This window comes from Thermobia domestica, chromosome 10 (genome assembly GCF_964235325.1).
Source record: "Thermobia domestica chromosome 10, izTheDome1.hap1.1, whole genome shotgun sequence".
Taxonomy (NCBI): domain Eukaryota; kingdom Metazoa; phylum Arthropoda; class Insecta; order Zygentoma; family Lepismatidae; genus Thermobia; species Thermobia domestica.
The window spans coordinates 150,072,150-150,092,819 of record NC_137463.1 but is presented as its reverse complement, the minus strand read 5'-3'; the positions used below and the strand labels follow the sequence as shown (position 1 = coordinate 150,092,819).

General features: G+C 34.7%; 1 protein-coding gene across 1 annotated transcript in view; it reads left to right on the top strand.

Annotated features, from left to right (window-relative positions):
- The window catches only part of ACC (acetyl-CoA carboxylase), a 776,633-nt gene that overhangs the window by 552,398 nt on the left and 203,565 nt on the right, over window positions 1–20,670 (top strand). Inside the window, exon 29 of the mRNA XM_081728639.1 lies at window positions 13,622–13,830. Coding sequence (XP_081584765.1) covers window positions 13,622–13,830 — 209 coding nt within the window. The remainder of the gene's footprint in view (window positions 1–13,621; window positions 13,831–20,670) is intronic.

The window sequence follows — 20,670 nt, the reverse complement described above, 5'->3', positions numbered from 1 at the left end:
TCAAAAAACATAGCAACATACCTGTTTGTTAATATCTTCTTTCATTCTATATGTAAAGAACGAAGCTTGATATGTATTTTATATTATATATATATATATATATATATATATATATATATATAGGGAGAGAGAGAGAGAGAGAGATTGTAATGTACCATGTGCTTGTGTTATTTACAGTATATAAATTATATATATTTCCCAATTAAATCTTATTTCAAAGAAAATGCATAGAATACGCAACATTAGGCACTAAAGCAATTATTTAGGCAGTGAGGGGCGAAATAGGCAAAATAAAGTTGGCTTAAATCGAAACTACAATCCCCGATATAAACTTTAAAATGTTATTTTTGATCATATCTTTAGCATTAAAGAATAGGCATTTTGCCTAACATCCGGTCTCTAGTTATAAGTATATTATTTAAATTAAATATTTCTTGTTGGAAACAGACTTCATGATGATGGTAGTTACATTTACTAAGCTGACTTATTTGAATACTACATTCATAAATTATGTTTAGGTTGCTTTAGTTTAAGGTTACATGGACAATGCTAAAGCAAATTGTGGGATCAATCCGAGCACAAATTGCTTGATTGTTTTCAAATGCAAGAATTCAATTCTCGAATAATAGCAAATATCTGTTCCATTTAGTAAGTTATCACAGTTTTGATATGACAACTAGTCTGGTTTTTGTCAGAAACAAGTTCCTTATCATTGAAGATAGAAACAACTTTTTTAAATAATGTTAACAGATGCAGAAGAAAAATCAAGAAATAAAGATAAAAGAACTAGTTGCATTGGAATTGCAAACTGATACATTGAGATTGAAGCTCGATATTGAATTTTATAAAAAGGATTACCATCTTTCTTCTGCAGGTGTGTTTGCTTTATCTTTCACTAACATAATAGATTAATTTTTAAAGAAAAAAAAAACAGACACAACGGGATTGCATTTTTAGAATGTAAGCCTTTCTGAGTGCGACTACACACCCTCCCCTTCGTTGTTCATGCTGGAGTAGCATACATAAATCGTGACTTTTAAGATTTGTTCTTTCTGGAGAAAAGGGGAGGCGGCAAATTATGCCATTGCACGGGGCGACAAATTACCTAGGGTCGGCCGTGTGTATGATGATGAAAGTTAGTAGTTGATAATAATGGCACTCCTTGTATATGTATATACAAGACATGAATATAGGATGACTGAATTTGAAGTAATGCAGGGTGTTTCAAACTTAATATTAGGGTTTTGAAACTTTGTAGTATCTATTACAATTAACTTACAATTATAAATATTATATCAAATGAAAGAGCAACTAAAACAGTTTTGTACGCATGCATGTACATGCATTGTTTCTTCTGTCTGCCGTTAGAAAGAGCAAGTAGCAAAGATGGAGACTAGAGAGCAGAAAGCTTTTTGTGTTTTAATAAAGACTGAATCTGTACAGTGCAACCGTCTGTGTGAAGAATATTAAGGAGACGCTTGCAACTACGTCCTTATCGTTTGCAGTTGCTACAGGTCTAAAGCCTACAGACTACCGTTTACGTGCCAATTTCGCAAGTGAAATATTGCTGCATAACAATGAAGATTTTCTGTATCGTGTCGCCTCCAGTGATAAATCGACATTTCACCTAAGAGCTAATGTGAACACTCATAATGTTTACATCAGGCCGTCAGCAAATCCTCAAGAGATGGTACAGTTGAAACAAGACTCCCCTAAATTGAATGTGTTTTGTGCCATATGGCGGAAGGTTTATGGGCCTTTCTCGTCTATCGACTAGATGTGTACCATGTGATGAATGAATCTCACATCGGACACTTGTAGCAAAGACTGTTTGAGGTGCTCTTTTACTTAATGCATTGCTTATAATTGTACGTAAAATGTAATAAGTACTACGAAGACTTAAAACCCCGATATTCATTTTGAAACACCCTGCATTTCTCACCAACAGTGTTGGAACTAAGATGTAAAAAGGAGAGAAAATTTTCCTTATAAAGTTATTGTTTACAACAACGATATTATTAGTCGAGACTATAACTACAACAACAACGCGGGTTAGTAGTCAAAAAAATGTAATCAAATGTACACTACGTGGCCAAAGTGGCACACAATGATGTGTCACTTTTTTAATCCGCTCCTGTGTGGACACTAATTAAGATATCGGGATGTTATTCTTGCCAAATATGGTTAGACCATAGTTTATCACATTCATTTCTTTTTCTACTGGTGTCGAATTTGCTTCTCAAATTTCACCCGTCAAAAATTCGAAAATTTTCTAATTTCGAATTTCCTTTACTCCTTTTTTCCCGGTAGCTTCCTTCGTTGTAGAAAGACCTCTTTAAGACTTACCAGATAGATACCTCGGATGGATACCTAACCGTTGACATCAATTGGACGGGCCTGCGCGTAGTGTTGCCAATTAGGGAAATTAAAACTTCCCTAAATTTGGGCAAAAAAAAAATCGAGATTTTTGTTTATAAAACCGTACCTATACGTCCGAGTGCAAGTCAACTTACGCCAATCGAACATTTGTCCTTACTTACCAAACCCAAGTACAGATCGTTACAATGGGGTAATTAGGGGGCGCACAAAAAATTCGTAATTAGTTTCTAAACCTTGATTTTTTTAGTTTTTACCATTTATGTTTACCGTAATATATTTTTGGTAATTAGAAGCTTTGTTCCTTAAATATCGCCATAATACTTGTAGGATATATTAATGGTGTACCAATGTTTAATTTAAGATAGTTTGTGTCTGTCTGGTAGCAGTGTTGCCAGCTACAAAAAATTTTAATTCCAGATTTTAGGGGGAAATTTTGGAAAAATTATCTATTTTGTGTCTATTATTTCCCTCTTGTTGGCAAGATCGGAACAAACGTACCAGTTTCTGGAATTCTCGAATTCTGGAATTCTTTTTTCCCTACACAACGCACTATAGAAAGTTTCAATAGGATAATTAGGGGAAGTACAGTTGAGGTTTACAGTAGACCTTGTTCTCTAATTGGAAAGATAACTGTGTTTTTTTTAAAGGTAGAATGAGGTATTTTTTATTGACATGCTTACTTTATTAGATATCGTCACAATACTTGTAGGATATATTAGGGGGATACCAAAGCTTATTTTAAGATAGTTTGTGTGTATCTGATAGCAGTGTTGCAAGCTACAGAAAATTTTAATTCCAGATTTTACGGGCAAATTTTGGAAAAAATCCCTTTTTTGTTTCTATTATTTCCCTCATGTTAGCTACACTCGAACAAACATACCAGTGTCTAAAAGCTTCGTCCTTAGCCTACACAGCGCATCATAAAATGTTTCACTAGAATAATTAGAAGAACTACAGTTGAGATTTATAATAAACTATGTTCTAGAAATGGTAAGAAAATGGTGAATTTTTGAGGTAGAATGAGATTTTTTTTTTAATTTCGTGCTTACTTTGTTAGATATCGCCATGATACTTGTAGGATATATTCTACGAGTACTAAGGTTTATTTTCAGATAATTTTCGTCTGTCTGATGGCAGTGTTTCCAGCCAAAACAATTAATTCCCGATTTTAGGTGAGAAATTCGGAAAATTTCCCTTTTCCCCTCTATTTTACCCTCTTGCTACCTACATTGAAACAAACATACCACTACTTAAAAGCTTCCTCTCTGGCCTACAGAACGCACCATAAAAAGTTTCAATAGGATAATTAGAGAAGCTGTAGCCCCGGCATATTTGTAATTTTTGCTTCTGAGGCGTAAAAAGTGTCAAAATTTCGTGTGTATGATGACAGAGACTTTTTTCTTTTCCTCTTTGAATGGAAGTCAGCGACTTCAGGATTTCACTGTACCTTGTCAACACACCAAAGAATTTGTTTAGGTGACTTGAACTCATATAACAGCAGTGGTGCTAAATAATTAAAAAAAAAAAAAAAAAAAAATTGAAATTCGGTTAGGAAATTTTTTGTAAATGTTCACCCCTACATTTACCTCAATAATTTTCCACCCGTTGGGAACACTGCAATGCAACTTACACCAAAACATAGCCATATATATTTTCTAAAAAAACAAGGCCTTAACCATATCGATCGAATATACGGTTTTTGAGCAGTAAGTCACTAACTGAAAATGTAGGAAAACGCCAAAAATGACCTAGGTCCAAAAGGAATAATCACACAATTTTGCTCATATAGTTACAAAACAACAAGCGATTTGTAAGTTACAAGGGCTTCGACTCAAGTTCTGTTGATTATTTCAGTAATGTGCAACATAAATCAATAAATAATAGTTGCCAGGAAAAAAACAGGCATTTGAAAGAAACATGAAAAAAAACTGTTTTTTATTGAAAAAAAATCACAGAAAAAAAAACTTTTTTTTACAACACTAAGAGGCATTATCAGTTAAGTGGTTATATAATTCAGCACAGGGGTCTACGCTCCTTTCATAGGATATGGATACATTGATGCTGCTATCTTATATTTGGGAGGGTACATTGGCCCGTCACTTAACTTTGGGAATGGACAAAAAAAGTTAGGTATATAATTTTGAAAATATAAATGCTTCACGTCGATCCCTTGCATATATTTGTGAGGATTTTCTTCTCATTCAAAATGAAACATATGGTTATATGTATGAGTACAGAGCATAGTTTAAGGCCACTGGTGAAAAAGTTATGTTTGGTCAAATTTAATTTGTTCATTCTAATCACTAGAATTGATTGCTATGCAACAATGTCAATTTCACATTTTGAACTTTAGTTGCAACTCACAGTTTAAGATCATTGGTTGAAAGTAATTCTTAGTGTAATTTGATTCGCTGGTCACTTTCAAATCTTTGTTTACATTTTTCGAAAGTTTGTGTATTTTTTTATCAGTTTCTAAAGAAGTATTCTAGTTTAAAAGTTTTTGAACCTTAGTATTATAGTTGCAACTCATAGTCTAAGGTCACTGGTGTAAAAAATTAGGACTTGAAACCTGATAGATAATTATTAAAACTTACTGATATACAGCAACATACTCTTTGAACCTTAGGATTCTAGTCATGTCTCATTGTCTAAGATCATAGATGTAGTCGAATAATTGAAATCCATTTAGTTGTTAAACGAATAGTTGTAAACGGTTTATTTTTGACCGAATAGTTCAATACCGAATGAAGTTCGAAGGTTAACCGTGAAACGTTTTTCTTATTACAGTATTCCTGTTCGAAAATTTTGTTTGAAAATCTTGGTTTGAATTTGTGTTGGTTGAAACTTTCGTTTCATTTTTTTTCTTTTCTCGTTTCAAAAGTTTTGCACACTGAAATTTTAGTGAGATTTTTTAAAATTTTAGTTTGCAGTAGTTTGTTTGAAATTCTTAACTTTTAAATTTGTTTAGTTTGAAAATTGCATTTGAATTTTGGTTTAAATAGTTGAACACTCACTGATTTTTTTCTTTGAAATTCCCTAAATTTTAGTTTGAAAAATTCTGTTTGAATACTTTTACACTCTGAAAATTATATTAATTTTAAATTTTTGTTTAAAAATATTCTACATGCTAAAAGTAATTTCAAAAATTCTCGTTATTATTTTTAATTTGAAAATTTTTTCACTCACTCAAAATTTGTTTGGAAAATTTTAGTTGAAAATGTCTAGTTTAATAATTGTTGATATAGTTTTGAAAGTTTCTTGTTTGAAATTTCTTGAACTCGCTAAACTTTTCAGAATTTTCGTTCTAAACTTCTTTTGAAATTTTTCGCGCACTAGAAAAAGCCTTAGTTGCACTCACTGAAAAGTTTTCTTTTAAATCTTTGAATATCTTTTAGATTGGAAATTTTTGTTTGAAGATTTTATAAGACATTTTTTTTAAAATTTAATTTAAAATTTTTGTTTGAAAATTTTTTGTATGATAATTTTTAATTAGATTTTTAGTTTAAAAACTTAAAGTTTTAATTAATTTTTTGCACTAATGATAAGTTTGAAAATTGTTATTCGATTTTTCACACATTATGTTCTTCAGGATTCGAGTGCAGAACCCCTTCTAAATTCAGGAGACAATTGATAGATATGAATTTGGTAGATATTTGTTTGATTAAAATCATGTTAGATGTTTTTATTAATTTTAATCATTGAATACATATTTTATATATTTGAAAATGTAACTTACAAATTTAGAAGTCGAAACCTAATTGTTAAAATCAATTGATATACAATATAATCAATTTTACACTTTTGAATCTTAAAGACAAATCATAGTCCTGGTCGTTGGTGCAAACTTCCGTCCGGAGAATTTTGGGGTAATTGTAGTTTTTATAAATAATTTTCATACCTTTGGGTTGTACTTGTAATAAGAAACACAAATGTAATTAAAATGATAATTTTTATTTATTAACACACTATTTGGTTACCCATATACATCTGTGTCAGATAGTGTTTCAAGATTGTTCACAGTGTTCACTTTGCACTTCTTGTCCAGTTTGTCTTTACAGTATAATTTTAAATCGTGAAAAGTGTCATCAATTCCCATGTAATACACAAAATCCCCTTGAAACATCATCATATCTTAATCTTGAAAAACATGCTTAGTGGATATACTGATATATTAAAACTGCGATCTCACTATATTATTAGAAATCTGTTAATACTGAGATACTCAATTCAGATGCATTTTTTTAATCAACAGAATGCTTTTCAGGCAGTCCAATTAATTTTATATTATTTCGAAATTGTAAAATTAAACATTTCAGCAGCATTTACAGATTTGTATTAAAATACTGAAAAATTAAGTGAGTCATTTCAAATTTAATTTTTGAATATCAGTATAACAATACATCTGCAGTAGTGTTCCAATTTTATAGTATTTGTATGTAATTTTAAATAAATACTTACTTCGTACCTGTGATCTTTACGTATTCAGCAGACGTAGAATCTTCGCAAGGGCGTCCTCACAATGTATGCAATACGATGTAGGTTTCCAGATAAAATGATAGAGTAAACATTACCATTTTTTTCTTTATATAAAGCAGCAGACGCAGTATTTATTATACGATGACATTTTTCCAATTGCGATTTCACTCTATCATCTAGAATACAAATCTTCGATTTTCAGAAAAAAAAAAGTTTCCATCTCAAAGGATTTGTACAACCATTTACAGAAATCTAAATTCATACCATGACAATATTTCAACGAAAAATAAATAAATAAATAAACCTTTTTAATGTTTTGTTTCTACCCAGACACGTAATACAACGGAACAGTTTCTCTGTCTGTCTAGACGGTCATATATTCATCTCTATGTTGGCGACTACCTAACGCAGGTAACAGTGGTCACTATCCTCTTACATCAAGAACAAGATACAAAAAGATAACAGAAGTCAGAATTCAATTTAATGCATATCATTCGCGATTCGTGGTCTGCAGAAGCAGCGGTTCCATTATCAGAGGTATGTGCGTACTTTCGAGTATTTCCCTCTCACGTCATTCTTGGGTCTTATCCAAGTAAAATTTAAAAAATATGAAGAGCAAACGCTCTCCAAACTTTATTTATATATTTATTGATTTAAGCACATTCTCCAATATTGATTTATTACATATATGTTATTTCCTTTTTTGAAACAAAGTGAACAACCACTGTCAATGTACATTTATACATTATATATAGAACTTCTATATCGTTGTTATTGCACAGGAGATAAATATAATACCTAGGTAGCATGTATTGTAAGACATGAGTAATGGCGGTACGCAAAAGAAGAAAAAAAGACAAGAAAAGGAAAGGAAAAACAAACTGCATATGTACACACTGAAACAAAATTATTGAATTAAATAAACCATTTGTTATTTAAACGTTCATTCTTCGTTCTTTTAAAGCTACAAATTTTTATGTTACCTTCTGATTGAAATTTGGAATCCTGCTCACCAAGTCTCTCTGAATAGGAAGCATCGTTACCGCAAATATTTCCCGTTTTATTTTCTTTGAGTAGAGAAACACCTTTCTCCTCCGACTATTGGTATTTTGTTGGCATTTCTTTATCAGAATATAAGGCACAGAAATCCAGTTTTCAGTGACCATGTATTTTTGTCTGTTACTCTATTGTAAGGAAACATAAAATCTAAGATTTTTTTCCTCCCTTCGAAAATGGAAAATAAATTAATATTTAAGTTCTGTGTCATACGGTTATCTCCTTTAGGCTAAAGGCGACATATGATTATTGAAAGTGAATTATTGTGAGATCAAATTTTTGTGCTCTCCCACCGGGAATCGAACACTTGACCATGTGCACCAAAGAGACGTGAGCTAGGCATTAGACCAGTGGTAGGGCTTTTTCTCCTTCGAAACATAGTTTTCTAATTATTAATATCTTGAATCATTTGTCGGTTTTCAATCAATGAGAAGTACCGTGAATTGGAAAACTGTTGAATTTGACGGTGAAAATACCCTAAATATAGGAATTTCTCTTTTGTGAGTGATAGGAGTATATTTCATGTTTAAAAAAAAAAAATCAATGTTCATTTGATTTGATTTGATTCATTTTTCATTCTGTACATCATATTACATGTTTGACCATTGAATATTTCTTATTTCACTTCTTTACTGTAACGATCTTTTAAATCGGATAATTTTGTGAAAACAAAATTAAGGAAACGAATAAGCATAAAAAGAATAGTTATACTTCTGCACATAGTAAGATTATTATTATTTCACTGTCACAAGTTATCTCGTAGATTACTTGTGGTTCTGATAGTCCTTGAGCCAGACACCAAAAATGGGGTGTCCGGTTTCATTTAGAGGGAGTAAAAGCCATCTGCTTTTCTGAGTAGCTAATATTTTAAGCTTTCAGATTTGGCATGATACTTCTCTTAAAACGGTAGCCTTCAGGGGGTAAACGCACCCTTTACAATTTTAAAGACATTTTTTACGTACTTAGCCCAGTGATCTTTTGAAATACCTGTATCTCTGTCCATTTTTGTCACAGAACTGAGAGTTATATCTCTTTTGATTTAGAATTATATAGGCTTTAAAGTGATGTAACACACTTATCTATAGTAGTCATGAAAGGGAAGTAATGAGGGAAAATTTCAGAAGAATTCCCTAGAAATTCCATTTTTACAATTTTCTTCGCTTATTACGTGCCAACACTGCATGAGGAGTAAAAGATCCGTATATTTGATACGTGGCAACACTGCATGAGGAGTAAAAGATCCGTATATTTGAGAGTGGTAGCCAATACTCTAAGCTTTCAGATATGGTATGATATTTCCCTGTGGACAGTAGCTGTCAGGGGCTAAAGCCCTCTTTCTAGATTCTTTAGTCCTTGGAAAGGATTCGGGAAAAGTTGATGTAAAACACAACTATCACAAGTTTTTTGATTCTGGTTTTATGTAATTGAGTAACTGACCATGAAAGATGAGAAAATTCTAAAGTTTCTATAGGGAAAGGGAAGCGGTTGCAGGAAGGGAGTTATATTTTCCACTTTTAGTTGTTGTTGTTTTTTTCACAGAGACCGTCTTGTAAATTCCTTCATGTTTGAAGCAAACTGAATGGGGCAAGAGTGTATAACTAGTCCCAAAAGTCACCGAACCCTTTGTTTAAGACCGTATAACTAAAAAACTAAGTGGAATGAGAAGGAACGCTCTTTGCAACAGAAAGCCTTATATATTGAGAAAATTTTCAGACACAAAGATGTTTCTTGCCATGCATGATTTAATAATAAACGTTAAAAACGTTGCCAGAGTCTAAAAAAAAATATAATTTTGTAAATCGATTATTGGAAATCATAGAAGCCATACCCGTAATTTTTTTAACATTTCTCAATACTACCGAACAATCTCGATGCCCATGTATTGAATTTAACAGAAAAAGTACGTTGATGAAGTCTTACAAACGCTGCACTCGTGTATTATTGAGCTATTCCCAAAACCCATGTTTTTACAATAATATGAACCACGCTGGCAACGCTGCTGCTGTCATGTGTCACTGACAGATGGGTTTAACCTCTAGCTAGCACACTAAGGCACTTTTAATGAAAAAGGAAAAATTAAAAGTACATGCAACTATGCGTCACTTCACAATAGTTAGCAGATTAGATTTCTTGAAAGGATTTGTCCATTCCTTCGTCAATATCTCAACCATCGATGAAACATTTTTTCATCTTCCTTGATTCTCGATGATGAAAGGTCATGATTAGTGATTTTGCTTTTTAGCGAATAATGCCCATGAAGTTACAAATAGTATGGAATCGTCCAAGGTTTAAAACTATTGGCCGGTACTCTTAAGGATTCTTCCATACGATTTCACTTCCTTTTGATTAAATAGCTTCATCTGCGGTTAGAACTAAAGACAGAAGTTGTAGTTGCTTTGCTTTTTTATGACGAATGAACGATTTTACATCTCATATATACTGGTTGCTGTGGAATTTGTTGTTCGTAGGTAGCTAATGCCTGTTGGTGAATTTCACGATCCCTCAGTAGATTGATGTTGAATCCAGTCCAACTTGGAATTAGATGATTCTGGGGATCTATACACCACAACATAATCCAAAGTAAATTCTTACACCTTGATGGTGCAACGAACTCTTCACAAATAGGATCATCATACCCAATTCTCATACTTAGATAACTTTCATACTTAGAGCGACAAATGTGTAGGGAATGTATAAAATGGTGGTTGCTTTCTTTTGCATCTACAGTGATAGTATTTAGTAGTTGCAATTACAATAATTTTAAGCAGTATTGCAAACCTTACCTATGGTATCGAATCTCTGGAACTGTTTGATAGGCCTATATCAAATACCTGTAAACGGCATTATGGTTTTTTTGTGTGTTGGAAACCATCTAACTCCTTAGATATGATACTTCCCGAAGCACTTTCTTTGAAATAAAGCCTGTTGTAACGTTGTTATTATTTATTCGAAATGTGTCGCATCATAGCAATAATATCCGACACTAAGTTACTTTATATATCGCCTTGTTTATCTCAGTTGCCTATTATTTGTTCGAAATGTGTCGTATCGTAGCAATAATATCCGACACTAAGTTACTTTATATATCGCCTTGTTTATCTCAGTTGCTTTGTTACTGTTATAGAGCTCTCCGAGGTTTTGATATTTAGTTGGCAACGCTGAATAAAAACTGGTATTTTAATGTTTCATTTTACATATAAGTTTAAAATATGTAATAACCTGACGTACTACTATTTGAAAAATGTAAAACTTTATATTGAACTGGTAACACTGTTGAGATGGGGATATTGTCAATTATGTCAAACTTTTCCCATCCTTTCGATATTTGTTTGGTATAACATTTCAGCTGTTTCTGTTAGTTAGTTTAGAAGTTACAACGAGGGACAGTTTAAGCGGTTCATCGTGTATTTTCTTCACTAGTCTAAAAATATTTTGGCAGTTAAGTGAAATTCTTCTGGTAGAAGTAAAGCACCTCCTTAAGTAATTGTAAAAGTGAAGTTTTAGTTTTGTAGGCATTTGTACTAGATGTCGTCCCAACATGTAAACTGCAATTTATGTCATGAATTTGTTTCAGACATCTTTATATACACTATATTGAAACAAACTGTAACTAATGTTAGTTCGTATAGTTCCTAGTTGATGATTAATGACTCGTTTTTTATTGTACTTTCTCTTACAATGGCATCGCTCTGATTCAAATTTCTACCTACTATATTATTCGAATTAATTGGTACAAATGAAAAAACAAACTCTTTTTCTAAAACCTTAGCTTTTAATCGTTACGTACCTTAAGTACACTGATAAATCTCTATATTAGTACTAAGTATGTCCTCCTTTAGCAGAAATGACCTCTTCAGCACGTCTTGGCATTGACTCCACTAGTGTAGCGCACATGTTCTTGACTTGTATAGCACTGTTATCATGCGTTCTGTTGTCGTGCAATTCATCATAGCTAAACGTTTCTTGAGAATATGTCATAAGTTTTCAATGGGATTTACACGGTGTAGGTCTGGTGAATTATTATCAAGCACTTTTATTTTATTTTCCCGCATAAAAGTTTGGACCAATTTCGAATTGTGACAAGAAGCCAAGTCATGTTGAAATGTTTTACCAAATGTTTCCGTGAATGGAACAATTCTACTATTTCTATGTATTTGACAGAATTCATCATGTCTTTAAGAGGAACTAAGCTTCCAGTGCAATTTGTTGTGGGGAAAAGAATCTGTTTAAAAGGGAGTTTAAAAGTCTGTTGGATATGATGTGATCGCAGAGTTTCACCTTTACTTCGTCTAACTACACTTGATTTGTGTCCCTGCACAAATAAATGTGTTTCATCACTGAGAATCACCTTCTGCCAGTCGTTAACAGTCCATGATCGGTATTTTTTAGCCTATGCTAAACGTTTTTCATCGTCGTCTTAGAAATATTTTTTTCCTTGGTCTTGTTGCCTTGCGGCCAACTTCCAGAAGCCTTTTCTGTACAGTTAAGGTACTCACTTCAATACCATAATCCAATAAATCCTTTCGAAGGTCTGTGCTTATCTTTCTCGGATTTATTTTGTTATTTCTTATTAGAATTTTATCAGTTCTTGGAGTAGTTTCCCGTTTGCGCCTATATTTTCCTTTTCTTTTTGGAGACGATGATCCGGAATCTTGAAATGTTTTTAAAATTCTTGAAACACTTGATTTGCCCACAGTAACTGCCGTAGCTATCTCTCACAGTCATAGAAGTGTGTTCATTAAGAGTGATTATTTTTCGAACGCTTCCTCGGAATAATATCCATCTTTGAACAAGCAAAAGTAATACGTGTTACACGGAACGCAACATTATAACCACCAGCTGCTACACTAAAAGGCTCACAACTGAACTACTGCTACACTAAAACCAGTCAAACGAGTAAATTGTAGTCAAGGTCGATCAATCACACTATCTCTAAGCAGATTTAACCGTTTTGAGACGGTTCAGGACATCACATATACCAACTCAGACAAGAAAAACATATTTGTCTTAATCAATTCGAACAGTATAGTACTATATTGAAAGGCGACACAGTTTAGATAATTTATCTCTAGTTACATAATTAGCATGACCGAAGCACACTTACTATTTAAAATAATAATATTGTAATCAGTTGCTATAATTTTATAACTTTAGCTCTCTAGATTTTTAAAAACTTTCTAGCAGTTAGCACATTGATATTTTTAAAAAGTTCAATGTATACTTTTAAAGTTATTCATTATATCAACGTAAACTAGAACTCGACGATTTTCTTGCCTTTGATATGGGAGAAGTTAGTTTGCTTCGGTGGTGGGAGTACATTTTCGGATGTTAAACTGCAAGTTCATGTTACATATAGCCTTCATGCTGACAGAGAAGTTCAACTCCAATTAAATAAAGATAATAGGTATATAATTTAGAACATGCTTAAAACCCTAAACTTTTATTCATAAAATATTTGCCATCAAATTTAGTGTCATTAATAACATTAACTATTTTACAACTTTCTTAACAATCAACCCTTGATTAAGTATGATACTTCAGCATTAGAGCTATCATATTCCAGGCATTCACCCTTTTGCCTTTTTTTGCTTACTATTTACTGTTTGCGTACGATTAAACTTTTATGTCTTAAAAAAATAAAATCTTTAACAAATGTATGAGAATACTCATGATTGGAAATATTGTCATTTTAAATTTTGTTTTATTTTAGGTAGAGATGATGGTCTGGGCGTAGAAAACTTAAGATATGCTGGTTTGATAGCTGGAGAAACATCGCGTGCTTACACTGAAGTTGTGACTATATCAATGGTTTCATGTAGAGCAATTGGTATTGGATCTTACCTTGTACGTTTGGGACAGCGTGTAATTCAAATAGAGAATTCACATATTATTTTGACTGGCTACAGTGCTCTTAACAAGGTAACGCTTAAACTCTTCTTTTGTAATTACAGTGCTGTTGTAAAAATAAATTAAAACACCAAGAAGGAATTCATCCAGACTCACAAGATTTGTGTGGTAGGGTATGACGTACGAATTATTGCAATTTCGACGGGAAACATATACGTGTGTCTAGAAGTAATCTCTGTTCGGTGCTTAGAGTAGTACCACAGGAAATCGGTTTACGCATTACTCAGAGTAGGCATGTTCACGAGCAAATAGGGGACATCTAAGTAAGCATCCCTTTGCTTTATCAACATCAAAGACTTACAAAGGAGCGCAGAGGGAACTTCTTATGTCTCGAGCAAGATCTCCAAATTCATGAGGCTAACGCTCATGAGTTCGTAACTCACGCTTACTCGACATGATTCTAACGAACTGAGCGTTAGATTGGATGATCGTAGTGTCGAAATAGTGATGTGAGCGTGACGTCGATTTCGTTTTGGTTTGATTTGAGTTTAGTGTACCGTTTAGCAGTGAGGCTATAAAAGACGTGGATCTATACCTTAACGTAAAATCCGAACCACATGCGCCGCCATTGGGAATCAAACCAAGGCCTCTCGCACCAAAGGCGCATACGCTTACCATATGGTCACAAGGTCACCTATGTCGAAAGGATGTTGCTAGCGTGAGGTTACATGAGCATGATATCGAAATGATAATATGAGTATGAGATCGAGTAAGTGTAATGTCAAACTGGGTGATGTGAGCGTGAGGTCCAATGAGCACGTTGTCAAAGTGATAATGTGACAGCAATGTCGAATTGATGTGAGCGTGATACCAAAATGATGTGATGTGAGGTTGCGTAAAATCAGCATAGTAATGTAAAGACATATGAGTTTGGTGTGATCGTAAGGGTTCAGAAAGTGTAATTATCATTTCTATCCGAATTTTCTGTTCGCTGTACGTTATAGGCTAATGTCGTTCCTAATTAAAAACTCTATATTTACACTTAACTTTCCTTATAGTTTGCTCAGCAACCTTCCGAAACTATATACAGAGTGCGGCAGCGATCATAGCGTAATTTGACTTGCGTAGTTCGATGACGTACTGCATGAATACGCTCCAGTTCGAGCCGCATTTGTGTACTAATGAGCTGCCATTTAGAGTGTGACAGTGATATGGAGCGGTGGAGTGAACAGCATCGTGCCTTTGCTGTTGAAAGGTATTTCAAGAATAACGACTCTGTTATTACTACCCAGTGTCTATTTCGGCAACATTTCAACTTCTGACGTCATGGGAAAGTTCCAGATGGACGGACCATTGTGCATTTCGAACAACAGGTTCTGTTTGCAATGGCAAACCGGGAAGAAGTGAAAGAACTGTGCGGACAGCAGAAACCGTGGAAAATGTTCGTGCTGCAATATTGCGTAGCCCAAAAAGATCTGCTCGTCGTCATTCGCAAACTGTGCATATGTCCGATCGCTCATTCAGGAGAATATTGCACAAAGATCTCCATAGTCACCCATATAAGCTGCAGATTGTTCAGGAAATAAGGCCTCGCGATTGGGTTTCACGAGAAACATTCTGCTTAACCATGCATAATCTCCTTCGCCAAAATCCACAAATGTTGCACACCATCCTGATGTCAGATGAAGCTCATTTCGTGGTTCAGTGAATAAACATAATATGCGTTATTGGAGTGATGTAAACCCGCATGAACTGAACATCAAGCCCTTGCACAGTTCTCGTGTCACAGTGTGGTGTGGAGTTGCTTCCTTTGAGATTATTGGCCCTTACTTTTTTTTTTAGGATGACAGCGGTGTGGCTGTAACTGTCACCAGTGAACGCTACCTAAAGATGCTGCAAGACTTCGTTCTTCCCCAATTAGGTATAGTCGATTTGGATGTGGAACAATTATGGTTTCAACAAGACGGGGCGACCTCGCATACAGCCAGAATTTGCATGGATTTCTTGCGATAGACATTTCCAGGTAGAGTAGTTTCCCGTTTTGCTGACATTTCCTGGCCGCCTCGCTCACTTGATCTTTCATGTGCAGACTTTTTCGTTTGGGGCAAGAAGTTTTCCGAACACGTTGTGCCACCATTCCTGAGTTGAAGGATCGCATCAGAACTGCCGTCGGCAATGTCCCAGGGAATACTTTACGCCGAGTTATGGAAAGCTTCCAACGCCAACTAGATGAATGTGTTGTGCAGAGGGGGCATCATTTGGCAGGAGTCATATTCAAAAAGTAATCCACGCAATGGACAATGAATTACACATTAGTAAATGGCATACCTTTAACTATTAATTGTCATAAGAGGTAATAAATAAATTACAGTTACTGCCTGATGGTGTGTTTTTAATATCCTACTATGAACGCTGCCGCACCCTGTATAATACACAGTACAATGCGTTCAATAAGTTCCGGAACTGCCTCGAAATAAAATACTTAACGATATCAGAAAACTTTTCTACCATGTTAGTTTTCTACATACATCCCTTTCCGCGTCACATAATCTCGGGACTGGTCGTAGAGCTTGTGGAACACCTTAGCAAAATCGTCTACTGAAATGCTGTTCAACACTGCCATCACATTTACTTGGGCAAAAACTTCTTTTAACAAAAAACTGACGCACAAACGAAGAAAGAATAATGAAATGGACCAGCGCACTTTGTTCCGACTAAGACAGTCATGTCCATACACGTCCTGAATCATTCTGTAAGTTTCAGTTGCGGTTTTACCGCATTTAAAACAAAAATTTGATTGTAGCTCGTTGTTTCATTTTCTCAACGCTGACAACGAATGAAGAAACACGAATGTGAGGGCGGTGCTAAACAGCATTCCAGTGGACGACTTTCCTAGGGCATTCCAGAACCTTTATGACCGGTCCGTCGAGTGTGTGGTGCGGGAGTGATGTATGTAAAAAACTAACATGATAATATTTTTTTATGGCATCGTTCAGTATTTTGTTTTGAGGTAGTCCCGGAACTTATTGAACGTATGTATATTTATCGTGCCTGGTTTTCAATTCTTCCTGCTCCCCTCGCCTTGTCTAAAGCAGTTTTCGTGAACTCATTGCTTCTGTGACGTAATATACTCTTTCCGTTCAGAGAGAAATTTGTGTGGAGAGATTTTCGACTCCAGCACTACAATATGCTTATCATATTTATACGTTTACTAAATGTGAAGTGATTTTATCACGTTTGAGAAACTGTTTCCGAACAAAGTAGGTATGATTCAAAAATATAGTATTACCTGGAACATAAACTCAAGAGGAAACGCAAGGTACTGTTTACAGTTACTAAATGTATGTATCTAAACAATCACGAGTGAAAATCAAAAGTATGAATATAATTGAAAACGATGAAAGCTTCACATCCTTCTTCCGGCAGCGAATAAAGACAACGTTAACTGGCTTTTTGTTATAGCAAGGCTGTGGATTTGGTCGAAAATGCCTCGTTTGTTCCACAGGTGGTAAAGTTGGCTACACTTCTGGTCAGTATTGATCTCATTACTTAAAAACTACTGAAAAAAATAATTTTCTTTCTTTATCAGTAATTATATGCAAATGTTCATACGGTTATTGGGTACTGACTGTTTTATATGACAGTTTTTAGTTTCCCTTTTACTGATTTTCGTGTCTATTTCTCCTATTGGAATTGCTTAAATGTCCTCAGCCTACTAACAACAGCCACCCCTACCGAATTAGTCTAAACGGACTAGCTAGACGACGAATATTCTGAAAGAAGACAGCAGATCTCCAGAGGCCAGGTTGGCGAAAATCATAGTGATTGATAAGGCAACTTGGACGCTAGTTACATGCCTGGTCGGAGTAACTTTAATGGCTGGAATACTGTAGGTGGAAGGGAACAGGAAACCACCATCATAGTTTTCCCTAGTTTACTCACAGTAGAAAGGGAACATACGTACAAGAGTCTTTCGTAAATCAAAATATAGTTCCAGAAGTAAAATATCCCCTATTCGGATCTCCATGAGGGTGATGTCTTGGGAAGTGCTATTGGACGAGAGAGTAACACTGTTGGGAAGGTAGTTAGAGAAAGGATGATAAGCAACAGCAAAAGATTTAGGATAGGGACATGCACGTGCGTACCATGTTACAGAAAGGGAAATTAGGAAATCTTAAAGAAGAAATGAAACAAAATAATTTAAACTTGGTGGGAATTTGTGAAGTTAGATAGAAAGATAATGTGGAATTGAAAAGTGAAGGTGATGGACTGTATAACAAAAACGCTGGTTCATTCTACAATAGTTTGCTGTAATAATATTATGAATATTTCTTACAATTCCCGAGTTAAAATAAATGCATATCGAACACTACGATGATGCAGCTATAGGCTACGCGCACACTCACAGACTACCCTTCTCCACAGTTTCAAGAATCTACTCGACTTACTTCTTCTTCTTCTACATCTGACAAGTTAGTTCAACAAACATCTTTAAACAGTAATTAAAAGGGCGGCCATAATAGTGTGGGAATAATTCTTCGTGAGCGCTTAGAAGAGAAGGTAGTGAAAGTAGAATTTGTTGATAAAGTTATGATGTTAAGACAGAGGAAAAAGAACAATCTAATTATAATACAGACATACGTTCCGACCACTTCGCATACAACTAAAGAACTAGAGGAAAATTATGAGGAAAATACAAGAAATTATAGATAGGGAGAAGAGGGGTGCATGCGTAATCGTAATTTCAGTGCAATTGTAGATACTGTTGTAGGCAAGTATGGTTTAGGCGAAGGAAATGAAAAGGGAGAATAACGGGTCAATTTCTGTAGACAAAATTCACTAGTAAGTGGGAACACTTTGTTCAGTCAGCACAAGAAAAGAAGATATACATGGAAATTCTCAATAGACGGCCGAAGATACCAGATAGACTATGTTATGATTAAGGACACGTATCGGGATAGCTTGAAGAACGCGAAGCTCTTCCCGGGGTCGACATTTTCACCGATCATAATTTTATCGTGAGCGAGATGAGAATACAAGTAGAAAGTGTAGGCAGAAGAAAAGTAGGCACCAAGATTTTGAATGGTGAAAAGTTGAAAAGCGAGAAAGTAAGAAATGTTTCGTTGAAAAATTCGAAGAAGAGTACTCAAACGAGGAAATGTCAGGTGCAGGTAGTAACAAACTGTGAGCACATTACACGTTGGATATATCAGGCTGGAGAAGAAATAATAGGTTACCGCGATCACAAAATGGCTAAGAAAGCATGGGTTACAGAATATAGCTTGCAGAAAATGAAGAAAAGGAAGTTGTGGAAGCAGTTTAATACAGAAGAGGGCAGAAAGGTGAGCAGGATGTTAAAGAACGACTTACGGAGGGGAACAGGCAGAGCAAGAGAAGAGTTTTGCAAGAGAAAATGCGAGGACATAGAAGAATTAGAAAGAGGTGGGAAATATGAGGAGATATACAAACGTGAAATTTATGGAACTTCTGAGGAAACAAGTGGGTATAGCAATGGTGGTATAAAATAAGAATGGGAAGGTAGTCAGCGAGAGAAGTGAAATATTAGAAAGATGGAAAGAATATGTTGAGAGCTTATATGAGAGCTGCGATAAACTATGCGACCTAAATGTTGTAGAAGAAAACACAGTACCAGAGGATGATAAAGAGTTTAGTATTCTTCGGGATGCGTTTGAAAAAGCTATATCCGAGATTAGGAATGGAAAGGCATTCGGGAGAGGTGATATACCAATCGAATTCATTAAGAATGTGGGAGATAAGGGCAAAACGGAATTGTTCCGACTTTGCAATGAAATATATGAAACAGGAGAACGGGCCAAAAAATTTCCTGAAGACGATAATGATACCGATGGCTAAGAAATCGAATACAGAGAGATATGATGATTATAGAACTGCTAGTCTCATATCGCATGCAGTGAATTTTGCTTCGAATACTGTACACCAAGTTGAATGGAAAAACAAATGAGAAAATTAAGGAGGAGGAGTTTGGGTTTAGAAGAGGTAAGGGCACAAGAGTTGCGACTGGAATATTAAATGTGATTGGTGAAAGGTTTATAGAAAAAGTAAAAGAGGTGTATGTTGTATTTATTGATCTAGAAAAGATCTGTTGTTGTTGAGAGTTCTAAAGATGATTCAGTTCTAAAGGAAAGGTCGAAGACTCATAAGAAATGTATATATGGAGATATAAGTAAGTGTTAGAATAGGGGAGAAAATGATAGAGGAGATGCAATTGGAAGGGGAATTCGACAGGGGTGCTGTCTCTCATCTACATTATTTAATATCTATCTAGAAGAGATAGTAAAGAGCCTATTTAATGAAGACGGCATTTTGGTAGGATGTAGAATAATTAGGTTTGAAGATGTTATGGCACTTGTTGTGAAATCTGAAAAAAAGTTAGGAAACTTGAGGAAGAACTGTGAAGATTATAGGATTAAAAAAAAAATGCTAGAAAGACAGTAACTATGTTATTGAAACGAAGCGGTCTGTATCAAATATAGAAAGGAGTCGAGAAAAGAGAACAGGTGTGTAGGTTTCGAAACCTGGGTAGTATTATTAGTGATGATACGAAGTGCGAACGTGAAATAAAAATCAAGGAATTGTATGGCGAAAGAAGCTTTTAAGACGAAAAAAAAGTCTATTTTGTGGGTCATTGAATAAAGAGCTGAGAAAAAGACTTCATAAAATGCTTCGTGTGGAATATTGTACTGTATGGGACAGAAATATTGACATTAGGCAAAAGTAATGAGAAACTATTGGACGTTTTCAAAAATTTGTATGGAAAGAATGGAGAGAATTACCTTGGTCGAGCGGAAAACAAATGAGTGGATGTTAGAAATGGTGGTGGAGAAAAGAACAGTTCTAGATGTTATTGAAAAGAGGAAGAGAAATTGATTG